Source organism: Salmo salar, chromosome 12, assembly GCF_965601325.2.
Source record: "Salmo salar chromosome 12, fSalSal1, whole genome shotgun sequence".
In the NCBI taxonomy this organism is placed as follows: Eukaryota; Metazoa; Chordata; class Actinopteri; order Salmoniformes; family Salmonidae; genus Salmo; species Salmo salar.
Window position 1 is genome coordinate 59,734,778 of NC_138302.1, and position 14,127 is coordinate 59,748,904.

General features: G+C 42.6%; 1 protein-coding gene across 1 annotated transcript in view; it reads left to right on the forward strand.

The window, feature by feature from the left end:
• The first annotated feature begins 12,045 nt into the window (after positions 1-12,045).
• The window catches only part of LOC106565343 (sodium- and chloride-dependent GABA transporter 2), a 31,241-nt gene continuing 29,159 nt past the window's right edge, over positions 12,046-14,127 (forward strand). Inside the window, exon 1 of the mRNA XM_014132340.3 lies at positions 12,046-12,250. Coding sequence (XP_013987815.2) covers positions 12,046-12,250 — 205 coding nt within the window. The remainder of the gene's footprint in view (positions 12,251-14,127) is intronic.

Consider the following 14,127-nt stretch of genomic DNA (forward strand, 5'->3'; position numbering starts at 1 on the left):
AGTTTTCATTAATTGCTTTGAGCTAGATGTTTTGGTAACACTTTATATTACAATGCCCTTATCATAGTGAAATTATTCCTATAAGTACAGTGCAACAGTATTGTAATTACTCATTGTTATACTGTACTTACACTGTATTGTAAAATGCAACAGATTTTCTTGACGTGACCCTCACCTGAAAGTCACTGGATGTGTTTACACTACTTTAACATGTGTCATTTAACTGTGTCATTAACATGTTATTTCTTAGTAAATGGCTGGTCACTTATGTTCTGTAAAATATAGTTTGGACACAACTACTGTACTCATTCAAGGGTTTTTCTTTATTTTTACTATTTTCGACATTGTACAACAATAGTGAAGACATCAAAACTATGAAATAGCACATATGGAATCACACTATGGGCTTTAAAGAGGCCTTGACAGAATGCTTTTGTTTACATCATATTTCATTGGCTGAAGTTTTAGATTCCATCCACAGTCATTAGACACCATCCATCCAGCTAGCAATTGTTGATCATGCTGATATGTTGAAATACTACATAATGTACAGCATATTTTAGACTGTTGAAATCAGTGGACTTTGGTATGAGGTACTAAAAAAATACATCTGTCAAACTCGATGTAACATTATCACTCTCCATTACATTTTTAAAGTTTTGCAAGTAATGTACATTAGATGTATTATGCCCCCTTTTCCTATTCATTTAAGTGTTCAAGTTCCTTCACTCCTCTCCTCTATCCATTGTAAAGTCATAATGCAGAGAGTTCATTTGCTCACATTCCACAAATCTATGCCCCTTCAGCATTCAATTTTGGGGCAGCAGGTAGCCTCATGGTTAGAGCATTGGGCCAGTAACTGAAAGATTGCTGGATCGAATCCGAGAGCTAACAAGGTAAAAATCTGTCCTTCTGCCCCTGAACAAGGCAGTTAACCAACTGTTCCCCAGTAGGCTGTCATTGTAAATAATAATTTGTTCTTAACTGACTTGCCTTGTTAAATAAAGAAAAAGCCTGCCTGCTGCTGTCGCTTTCACAGAGCAAATCCCCTCCTCTTCCCCTCAATGAAGGAGCCAGTGTTAGCTTGACTCAATAGCTCCGCCTCACACACACATGAACAAACACTCCAGACTATCCACATGGGTTCACTCATGTTTAGTTCTGGGAAGGGCATTTGACAGGGAGAAACACAGGGTCTAGGTTTGCTTCCAATGAAAGGGACCAGAACAAGTCTTCCTTAATGGAGAAGTAGACTACTAAAACAGACTTCATCCTTAAAACCTCTTCAGGAACGGACCCTTTTTTTCAATTTTCTGCCTGTAACTGAAGCAAGAATGTACATATTCTTGGTACCATTTGAAAGGAAACACTGTGGAAATGTGAAAGGAATGTAGGAGAATATAACACAATAGATCTAGTGAAAGCTAATACAAAGAAAAAAACAACTGTTCTTTTGTATTTTATTTGTACCATCATCTTTGAAATGCAAGAGAAAGGCCATGATGTATTATTCCAGCCCAGCAGCAAATTTAGATTTTGGCCACTAGATGGCAGCAGTGTGTGTGCAATGTTTTAGACTGATCCAATGAACAATTGCATTTCTGTTCAAAATTGTGTATCATGCTAATCGCATTAGGCTACGTTAGCTCAACATCCCGCAGGGGACCCACCGATCCTGAAGAAGTTTTTAAGTTACTCTCTCTCTCTCTCTCTCTCTCTCTCTCTCTCTCTCTCTCTCTCTCTCTCTCTCTCTCTCTCTCTCTCTCTCTCTCTCTCTCTCTCTCTCGCTTTCTAGTCTCCTCCATTTCTATCAAGAAACCTTTTATTTAGACTGTTTATCACTGTTTGTATTTGAAATCTAGCAGACTTGGCAGGCGGGGGCTGTGATAACAACTAGACATCTCTCTAGTTGTATAGAGAGACAGAGACAGACATGATGCTTCAGTCAGTGGTACTGTAGCTTTCTCTCTTTCTCTTTCTCTCTCGCTGTCTCTCTCTCTCTCTCTGCAGTCAGTAGCACTTGTTGTAGGCATGGAATGAAGAACAAAGGCTGGAGACTCAGCAGTGCCAGGGAGAGCAGCAATGTCTTCCTGTTTTGTGTAACTATACAGGCATGTTGTCAAGAAGTGAGTGTAGCTGGTGGATCGAAGTCAGGCGCAGGAGAGCAGAGATAAATGGAAAAAGCACTTTACTAAGGCAATCATTTGCACAGAACGCAACTGCGTGCCAACCTCAACAATAAACAATTACACACACAGACATGGGGGTAACAGAGGGTTAAATAAACAACATGTAATGAGGGAATGAATACCAGGTGTGTGGGAAAACAATTAAAAAAAAATGAAAATTAAAGGTGGATCGGCGATGGCTAGAAGACCGGTGACATCGACCGCCGAACGCCGCCCGAACAAGGAGAGGAACCGACTTCGGCGGAAGTCGTGACAGTAACCCCCCCTTGACGCGCGGCTCCAGCAGGGCGCTGACACCGGCCTCGGGGGTGACCCGGAGGGCGAGGTGCAGGGCGATCCGGACGGAGACGGTGGAACTCCCGCAGCATTGAAGGGTCCAACACGTCCTCCACCAGAACCCAGCATCTCTCCTCCGGACCGTAGCCCTCCCACTCCACGAGGTACTGAAGGCCCCTCACCCGACGCCTCGAGTCCAGTATGGAGCGAACGGAATACGCCAGGGCCCCCAGAGGGGGCGGAGGAAGCTCCCGCACCTCAGACTCCTGGAGCGGGCCAGCCACCACCGGCCTGAGGAGAGACACATGGAACGAGGGGTTAATATGGTAATCGGGGGGAAGCTGTAACCTGTAACTAACCTCGTTCAATCTCCTCAGGACTTTAAATGGCCCCACAAACCGCGGCCCCAGCTTTCGGCAGGGCAGGCGGAGGGGCAGGTTTCGGGTCACCGGGGCCTCACTGCGGTGACGGTCTGCGCTGGCTTTCTGGCGCAGCACATCCTGCTGAAGGTGAACATGAGCAGCGTCCCATGTCTCCTCCGCGCACCTGAACCAGTCGTCCACCGCAGGAGCCTCGATCTGACTCTGATGCCAAGGCGCCAGAACCGGCTGGTACCCCAGTACGCACTGGAAGGGGGAGAGGTTAGTGGAGGAGTGGCGGAGCGAGTTCTGGGCCATCTCTGCCCAGGGCACGAACGCCACCCACTCCCCCGGCCGGTCCTGGCAATAAGACCTCAGAAACCTACCCACATCCTGGTTCACTCTCTCCACCTGCCCATTACTCTCGGGGTGAAAACCCGAGGCAAGGCTGATCGAGACCCCCAGACGTTCCAAGAACGCCCTCCATGCCCTCGAAGTGAACTGGGGACCCTGATCAGACACTATATCCTCAGGCACTCTGTAGTGCAGGCACTTTCACATCCGGAAGACGTGAGTGAACAAGGCCTCCACAGTCTGTAGGGCCGTAGGGAGACCGGGCAGAGGAAGGAGACGGCAGGACTTTGAGAAACGGTCCACAATGGCCAAGATCGTGGTGTTACCCTGTGAGGGAGATCTGTGAGAAAATCTATCAACAGGTGAGACCATGGCCATTGTGGAACGGGTAAGGGGTGTAACTTACCTCTGGGCAGGTGCCTAGGAGCCTTACACTGAGTGCACACCGAGCAGGAGGAAACATAAACCCTCACGTCCTTTGCCAAGGTGGGCCTCCAATACTTCCCACTCAAACAGCACACTATCCGACCGATACCTGGATGACCAGAGGAGTGTGACTTGTGAGCCCAATAGATCAGCCGGTCACGGACAGCAGACGGAACTTACAGACGCCCAGCGGGACACTGGAGGGGAGCGGGCTCTGCACGTAACGCCTGCTCAATGTCCGCATCTAGCTCCCATACTACCGGCGCCACCAGGCAGGAGGCCGGGAGTATGGTGGTGGGATCCATGGGCCGCTTCTCTGTGTCATACAGCCGGGACAGTGCATCTGCCTTGACATTCTGGGAACCTGGTCTGTATGAAAGGGTGAAAACAAAATGGGTAAAAAACATGGCCCACCTTGCCTGGCGAGGATTCAGTCTCCTCATTGCCTGGATGTACTCCAGATTGTGGTGGTCAGTCCAGATGAGAAAAGGGTGTTTAGCCCCCTCAAGCCAATGTCTCCACGCCTTCAAAGCCTTGTCGACAGCCAACAGCTCCCGGTCCCCCACGTCATAGTTTTGAGAGAGCACGGCTCTTATCCCAGCCTCAGACGCATCCACCTCCACTGTGAACGCCAAAGAGGGATCCGGATGGGCCAACACGGGAGCCGAGGTAAACAGGGCCCTCAGGTGAACAAAAGCCCTGTCCGCCTCAGCCGACCACTGCAACCGAATCGGACCCCCCTTCAGCAGTGAGGTAATGGGAGCCGCTACCTGACCAAAACCCCGGATAAACCTCCGGTAGTAATTGGCAAACCCAAGAAAACGCTGCACCTCCTTTACCGTGGTGGGAGTTGGCCAATTACGCACGGCTGAAATGCGGTCACTCTCCATCTCCACCCCTGAGGTGGAAATGCGGTATCCTAGGAAGAAGACGGACTGCTGGAAGAACAGGCATTTCTCAGCCTTGACATACAGGTCATGCTCCAACAGTCAACCAAGCACCCTGCGCAGCGGAGAATATCAGAATGTCATCGATATACACCACTACACCCTTCCCGTGCAGGTCCTTAAAAATCTCGTCCACAAAGGCTTGAAAGACTGACGGAGCATTCATCAACCCGTACGGCATGACGAGGTACTCATAATGCCCTGAGGTGGTACTGAACGCTGTCTTCCACTTGTCTCCCTCCCGGATACGCACCAGGTTGTAAGCGCTCCTGATATCTAGTTTGGTGAAGACGCGCCCCGTGCATTGACTCAATCACTGTGGCTATGAGAGGTAGCGGGTAACTGTAGTTCACAGTGATCTGGTTAACCTCTTACATCTAGACGTTCCGCTAGCGGAACACCTGCTCCAATATCCAATGATAGGCGTGGCGCGAATTACAAATTCCTCAAAAATACAAAAACTTCAATTTTTCAAACATATGACTATTTTACAGCATTTTAAAGACAAGACTCTCCTTTATCTAACCACACTGTCCGATTTCAAAAAGGCTTTACAGCGAAAGCAAAACATTAGATTATGTCAGCAGAGTACCCAGCCAGAAATAATCAGACACCGATTTTTCAAGCTAGCATATAATGTCACAAAAAACAAAACCACAGCTAAATGCAGCACTAACCTTTGATGATCTTCATCAGATGACACACCTAGGACATTATGTTATACAATACATGCATGTTTTGTTCAATCAAGTTCATATTTATATCAAAAACCAGCTTTTTACATTAGCATGTGACGTTCAGAACTAGCATACCCCCCACAAACCTCCGGTGAATTTACTAAATTACTCACGATAAACGTTCACAAAAAACATAACAATTATTTTAAGAATTATAGATACAGAACTCCTTTGTGCAATCGAGGTGTCCGATTTTAAAATAGCTTTTCGGTGAAAGCACATTTTGCAATATTCTGAGTAGATAGCCCAGCAATCACGGCTAGCTATTTAGACACCCACCAAGTTTAGCCCTGACCAAACTCCGATTTACTATTAGAAAAGTTTGATTACCTTTGGTGTTCTTCGTCAGAATGCACTCCCAGGACTGCTACTTCAATAACAAATGTTGGTTTGGTTCAAAATAATCCATTGTTATATCCAAATAGCGGCGTTTTGTTCGTGCGTTCAAGACACTATCTGAAGTGTAAATAAGGGTCACGAGCATGGCGCATTTCGTGACAAAAGATTTCTAAATATTCCATTACCGTACTTCGACGCATATAAACCGCTGTTTAAAATCAATTTTTATGCCATTTTTCTCGTAAAAAAGCGATAATATTCCGACCGGGAATCTGTGTTTAGGTAAAAAGACGAAAGAAAATAAAGCATGGGGTCGACTCGGGCACGAGCCTGAGTCTCACAGTACTGTGACCAGCCACTATCCAAACGCGCTACTTTTTTTCAGCCAGAGCCTGCAAAGCCACGATTCAGCTTTTTACCGCCTTCTGAGACCCTATGGCAGCCGTAGGAAGTGTCACGGGACAGCTAAGATCCTCACTCTTCAATAAACAGAGACAAGAAGAACGACACCTTGTCAGACAGGCCACTTCCTGCCTGAAACCTTGTCAGGTTTTTGCCTGCCAAATGAGTTCTGTTATACTCACAGACACCATTCAAACAGTTTTAGAAACTTTGGAGTGTTTTCTATCCATATGTAATAAGTATATGCATATTCTAGTTACTGGGTAGGAGTGGTAACCAGATTAAATCGGGTATGTTTTTTATCCAGCCGTGAAAATACTGCCCCCTAGCCATAACAGGTTAACATTACATTTGGTGGTTAATTTCTTTACTATCAAATGAGGAGAGACAAACTTATCACACAAGTCAGAGTTATACTTAAACTAAATCTGTATTCACGTATTAATAAGGGAGCAAGTCAATACAACACACATATATAAAGTGAATCGATTGAGTGCTCTACAATAATGATGGCTGGTCAACGAATCAACCTCAGATGATTCGTTGAGAGCCCCGAGACAAAGTTACAAAGGTTTTTTATAGCCAAGATACACCCCCTTCAGTCTACATGACAAACAACAGATGTATGGAAAGGGTCACAAGGTTAAGATACTTATAATTCACAGCAGACAGTATCTGCTGTAAAAACTGTTCTCATTGTGTAGAAACCAGGGTCTGACCCCGAGCCATCTCTACTTGGTACCTTATAGAACAGAAACATTAACTCATGCTCTGGAATGCGGTATCACCCAAAGACATTGTGAATCTCCTGTCAGTGTTAAATCTCCCAGAGGCCCACTTTCAGTTCACACAGACACAGTAGAGTTATGACAACCTTCTATTCTGTTGCATAAAACAACCATTTCGTGCAATTATAGTATTATAACATAATCTTACAATTTTGCTCTCACACAGGTCATATGTAGCTGGTCATATGTACTGTAGTTGGTCATATGTAGCTGTTCATATGTAGAAGGTCATATGTAGCTGGTCATATGTAGCTTGTCATATGTAGCTAGTCATATGTACTGCATATGTAGCTTGTCATATGTAGCTGTTCATATGTAGCTGTTCTTATGTAGCTGGTCATATGTACTGTAGCTGGTCATATGCAGCTGGTCATATGTAGCAGGTCATATGTAGCAGGTCATATGTAGCTGGTCATATGTAGGTGTTCATAGGTAGCTGGTCATATGTAGGTGTGCAAATGCAGCTGGTCATATGTAGGTGTGCCTATGTACCTGGTCATATGTAGCTGTTCATAAGTAGCTGGTCATATATAGCTGGTCATATGTCATATGTAGCTGTTCATACAGTGGCTTGCGAAAGTATTCACCCCCTTGGAATTTTTCCTATTTTAATGCCTTACAACCTGGAATTAAAATAGATTTTGGGGGGGGTTGTATCATTTGATTTACACAACATGCCTACCACTTTGAAGAAGCAAAATATTTTCTATTGTGAAACAAACAAGAAATAAGACAGAAAAACAGAAAACCTGAGCGTGCATAACTATTCACCATCCCAAAGTGAATACTTTGTAGAGCCACCTCTTGCAGCAATTACAGCTGCAAGTCTCTTGGGGTATGTCTCTGTAAGCTTGGCACATCTAGCCTCTGGGATTTTTGCCCATTCTTCAAGGCAAAGCTTCTCCAGCTCCTTCAAGTTGGATGGGTTCCACTGGGGTACAGAAATCTTTAAGTCATACCACAGATTCTCAATTGGATTAAGGTCTGGGCTTTAACTAGGCCATTCCAAGACATTTAAACGTTTCCCCTTTAAACACTTGAGTGTTGCTTTAGCAGTATGCTTAGAGTCATTGTCATGCTGGAAGGTTGAACCTCTGTCCCAGTCTCAAATCTCTGGAATTCTGAAACAGGTTTCCCTCAAGAATTTCCCTGTATTTAGTGCCATCCATCATTCCTTCAATTCTGACCAGTTTCCCAGTCCCTGCCGATGAAAAACATCCCCACAGCATGCTGCCACCACCATGCTTCACTGTGGGGATGGTGTTCTCGGGGTGATGATAGGTGTTGGGTTTGCGCCAGACAGAGCGTTTCCTTGATGGCCAAAAGCTAAATTTTAGTCTCATCTGACAAGAGGTCCTTCTTCCATATGTTTGGGGAGTCTCCCACATGCCTTTTAGCAAACACAAAACGTGTTTGCTTCTTGTTTTCTTTAACCTCTCTGGGCTAGGCGGGACGAATTCGTCCCACCTACGTAACAGCCACTTTAACTTCTTGGGGCTATGTGGGACGCTAGCGTGCCACCCGTGGTGCACCCTATCAACAGCAGGTGCATTTCAAGAGCGGCAAATTTGAAACCAAATAAATGTCAAAATTCAAATTTTTCAAACATACAACTATCTTACACCCTTTGAAAGATAAACATCTCCTTAATCTAACCACGTTGTCCGATTTCAAAAGGTTTTACGGCGAAAGCATAAAGTTAGATTATGTTAGGAGAGTACATTGACAATAGCTGTGTGTAATGTTTTGTCAATTCAAAGACAGGGTCACCAAAACCATAAAACCAGCTAAAATGATGCACTAACCTTTTACAATCTCCATCAGATGACACTCCTAGGACATTATGTTAGACAATGCATGCATTTTTAGTTCTATCAAGTTCATATTTATATCCAAAAACAGCGTTTTACTATGGCATTGATGTTGAGGAAATCGTTTCCCTCCAATAACCGGCAGTCAAGTCAGCACCACAATTTAAATAATTAAAATTAGAAAACATTGGTAAAATATTATATTGTCATTTAAAGAATTATAGATTTACATCTCTTGAACGCAATCAACTTGCCAGATTTAAAAATAACCTTACTGGGAAATCACACTTTGCAATAATCTGAGCACTGCGCCCAGAAAAATATGCTTTGCTATACAGACAAACGGCCATGTTGGAGAGATCTAAAATCTAAAATACTATGTAAATAATCCATTACCTTTGATTCTCTTCATCAGATGTCACTTCCAGGTATCACAGGTCCATAACGAATGTAGTTTTGTTCAAAAAAGCTCATCATTTATATCCAAAAAGCTCCGTGTTGTTAGCACATGATCTAAGCCAGCCGGACTTCTCGTCATGAACGAGGGGAAAAAATATATTTACGTTCGTTCAAACATGTCAAACGTTGTATAGCATAAATCATTAGTGCCTTTTTTAACCAGAACATGAATAATATTCAAGGTGGACGAATGCATTCTCTTTTATAACGTATTGGAACGAGGGTACCCAACATGAACTCGCGCGCCAGAGTCTAATCGGCCATCACCGTTCCATGGCTCTTGTTCGGTCAGATCTCACAGTAAAAGACTCAAAACACTGTGTAAAGGCTGGTGACATCTAGTGGAAGCAATAGGAAGTGCCAAAACATGAATCAACCCCTGTGTGTTTCAATGGCATAGGCTTAAAGGTAATTCAACACATCAGGTATCCACTTCCTGTCAGAAAATGTCTCAGGATTTTGCCTGCCAAATGAGTTCTGTTATACTCACAGACACCATTCAAACAGTTTTAGAAACTTTAGGGTGTTTTCTATCCATATATAATAAGTATATGCATATTGTAGTTACTGGGTAGGATTAGTAACCAGATTAAATCGGGTACGTTTTTTTATCCAGCCGTGAAAATACTGCCCCCTAGCCCCAACAGGTTAAGCCTGTGGCGCGATTTTCAAAACCTTAAAAATCCTATTACTTCAATTTCTCAAACATATGACTATTTTATAGCTATTTAAAGACAAGACTCTCGTTAATCTAACCACACTGTCCGATTTCAAAAAGGCTTTACAACGAAAGCAAAACATTAGATTATGTCAGCAGAGTACCAAGCCAGAAATAATCAGACACCCATTTTTCAAGCCAGCATATAATGTCACCAAAACCCAGAAGACAGCTAAATGCAGCACTCACCTTTGATGATCTTCATCAGATGACAACCCTAGGACATTATGTTATACAATACATGCATGTTTTGTTCAATCAAGTTCATATTTATATCAAAAAACAGCTTTTTACATTAGCATGTGATGTTCAGAACTAGCAAACTTCCGGGGATTTCGCTAACATTTTACTAAATTACTCACGATAAACGTTCACAAAAAGCATAACAATTATTTTAAGAATTATAGATACAGACCTCCTCTATGCACTCGATATGTCCGATTTTAAAATAGCTTTTTGGTGAAAGCACATTTTGCAATATTCTAAGTACATAGCCCAGGCATCACGGGCTCGCTATTTAGACACCCGGCAAGTTTAGCACTCACCATAATCATATTTACTATTATAAAAGTTTGATTACCTTTTGTTGTCTTCGTCAGAATGCACTCCCAGGACTGCTACTTCAATAACAAATGTTGGTTTGGTCCAAAATAATCCATCGTTATATCCGAATAGCGGCGTTTTGTTCGTGCGTTCCAGACACTATCCGAAATGGTAAAGAAGGGTCGTGCGCATGGCGCAATTCGTGACAATAAAATTCAAAATATTCCATTACCGTACTTCGAAGCATGTCAACCGCTGTTTAAAATCAATTTTTACGCCATTTTTCTCGTAGAAAAGCGATAATATTCCGACAGGGAATCTCCTTTTCGGCAAACAGAGGAAAAAATCACAAAGGCGGGGGCGGTCGGGTCATGCGCATAAGCCCAGAGTCCCTTGATCGGCCACTTGAGAAAGGCGATAATGTGTTTCAGCCTGGGGCTGGGATGACGACATTCTGTTTTTTCCCGGGCTCTGAGCGCCTATGGACGACGTAGGAAGTGTCACGTTAGAGCAGAGATCCTTAGTAAAAGATAGAGATGGAAAAGAAGTTCAAGAAATGGTCAGACAGGCCACTTCCTGTAAAGGAATCTCTCAGGTTTTGACCTGCCATTTGAGTTCTGTTATACTTACAGACACCATTCAAACAGTTTTAGAAACTTTAGGGTGTTTTCTATCCATATGTAATAAGTATATGCATATTCTAGTTACTGGGTAGGAGTGGTAACCAGATTAAATCGGGTATGTTTTTTATCCAGCCGTGTCAATACTGCCCCCTAGCCCTAACAGGTTAAGCAATGGCTTTTTTCTGGCCACTCTTCCGTAAAGCCCAGCTCTGTGGAGTGTACGGCTTAAAGTGGTCCTATGGACAGATAATCCAATCTCCGCTGTGGAGATTTGCAGCTCCTTCAGGGTTATCTTTGGTCTCTTTGTTGCCTCTCTGATTAATGCCCTCCTTGCCTGGTCCGTGAGTTTTGGTGGGCGGCCCTCTCTTGGCAGACTTGTTGTGGTGCCATGTTCATCTATTTTTTAATGGATTTAATGGTGCTCCGTGGGATGTCCAAAGTTCTGAATATTTTTTATAACCCGACCCTGGTCTGTACTTCTCCACAACTTTGTCCCTGACCTGTTTGGAGAGCTCCTTGGTCTTCATAGTGCCACTTGCTTGATGGTGCCCCTTGCTTAGTGGTGTTGCAGACTCTGGGGCCTTTCAGAACAGGTGTATATATACTGAGATCATGTGACAGATCATGTGACAATTAGATTGCACACAAGTGGACTTTATTTAACTAATATGTGACTTCTGAAGGTAATTTGTTGCACCAGATCGTATTAAGGGGCTTTTAAGGGGCTTCACAGCAAAATGCATATGCACTTTACAATTTAATACATATATTATTTTTAAAACAAGTTATTTTTTAAGTTTCCCTTCACCAATTTGGACTATTTTGTGTATGTCCATTACATGAAATCCAAATAAAAATCAATTTAAAATACTGGTTGTAAATGCAAGAAAATAGGAAAAACACCAAGGGGGGTGAATACTTTTGCAAGGCACTGTATGTAGCTGGTCATATGGAGCTGGTCATATGTAGCTGTTAGCTGTGTGTCCTTATACTGTCTTCAGAACACACAGACTATGTTATATAAACGTGTGTTCACCGCAAATAAACAACGTTGTCTTTGTTTTCCTCAGTGTTATGGAGAAGCATAATGATCCCAATTTGAGGTTCAATACGCTTGCCCAGCAGGAGATGGGTCTGGTGCAGCCTGTCCCTGTGCCAAGCACCCAGACCAGGGGACAGTGGTCCAGCAAGCTGGAGTTCCTCCTGGCTGTGGCCGGACAGATCATAGGCTTGGGGAATATATGGAGGTTCCCATATCTGTGCTACAAAAATGGAGGAGGTGAGTCTCACATCACATCTTTACATGGTCATACAATTAAACACACATTAAATGTATGGCAAGGTGAGCCTTTGTCTTTTACATTATCAATGCAAAAGAGCTAGTCACTTAATTTAACTTCATTGTGGTGGAGACAGTACAGAGTTGTTCTTTTCATATCTTAGTCTAATATTGAAATCACACAATTACAAGATGGTAATGGAATAATCATTAAGAGATGGGTAATCATGGCCTGATATACACATATCAGTGGTTGCTATAATATTATAGGGATATTTACACACTAGGGCTAGATGTTATCTGGCGGCACAATCATAAAAACAACAGTGCGTGCCTGGGTGCACAAAAGGAACCAAAACCTTCTAGGTGCTTCCAGAATCTCTATACTGATATGCACATCACTACTGTACAACATTTTGTTATGCTCTGATAGAAATATGCTATGGAGAACAAACATGCCACTCTGACATGTAGAATTAGTAATCAAGACGACTCTATTCATGGCCTTTCTATCTGCAATGTTCAATGATGTTAGGCTACTGAACGTGTCCCAGAAACCCCACGTTAATATCCCTAACACTTACATGCCAAATGTACACACAACACTTCAGGTGGTAGCTAAGTCCGTCAGCCACACAAACAAATATTTGCGTTCCTGTGGTTAAACTCAAATATAATAATTGATAAAAGATTTATTTTTATTTTTAATTACCATCTTTTGTAAATGATATCAAAAATAGGACTGGTGGAGTTATGTCACACATGCAGCTAACACAGACATACGGAAATGTCTGCTAAACCCAAAATTACAACCAAGTAATTGCAGCACTACCACAAAAATGGAAGAGGCAAGTGGAAGGGGGAAAAAGTAAGGAACTTGTCTGTCGGCCCTGCATTAAAGACCAAAATTGGTTAAAGACAATTGTGATAAATAAAAATATATACCAGTTTTATTTAAGGACCAAAAAATTGACAGCTGTGCCATATAAATTGCAAAATAGTTGGGAAGAGATTTTCGATGTACCGATTCCATGGCACATGGTTTATGAAATGACACGCAAAATGACACCGGATTCAAAACTTCAAATTGTTCAATTTAAATTATTATTCAAAATTCTTGCAACGAATAAAATGTTACATATATATATGGGGGATGCAATCTTCCCAGCTCTGCAGGTTTTGCTGCGAGGACCCAGTCATTAGATCATTTATTTTGGTACTGTCCATATGTAGCTCGTTTTTTGTCACAGGTCCATGAATGGCAGAAGAATTGCAACATTTACCTATATCTAACGCTGCAGATAACAATACTCGGTGATTTGAAAAGTCATAGTCAATCGATCAATAATTTTAGCAAAAAATGTTATCTGTAATTTACAATCTGTAGAAACTATGAGAATAGAAAGGTTCAGTACTTTGTGAAGCATCACAGCACAGTTGAAAAATGTATGGCAAATATAAATCCAATATGGATGATGTTAAGAGATAGATGGGAGGGGTTGAATGGAGCTGAAGGGTGGGACTAATAACAACAAGATAACAAATGTAAAATATTCGGGGTCTGTAAAATGTATATAGGCTCAGAACTGTTGTAAAATATGGCAAATAGAGACACCTGCAATAGAGGAAGTCCAGGACTAAAAACAAACAAAATATAACTATTGTAAAATAGATTATTTCTGTAAAATGTATTAGCTGGAAGTAGAAGCCTAAGTGTTATTGTTTATTAGTTTACGCAATTGGGGAGGGGTGGTAGGGTTTGTCAGGGTAGGTTCCTTGTTCCTTGTCAATCATTGGCTTATTGGTGAAATCAGCAATCAGGCAATATCTTCTTAAAGTAAATCAATCAAACCAAACCTTTATTAATGCAATTGCAG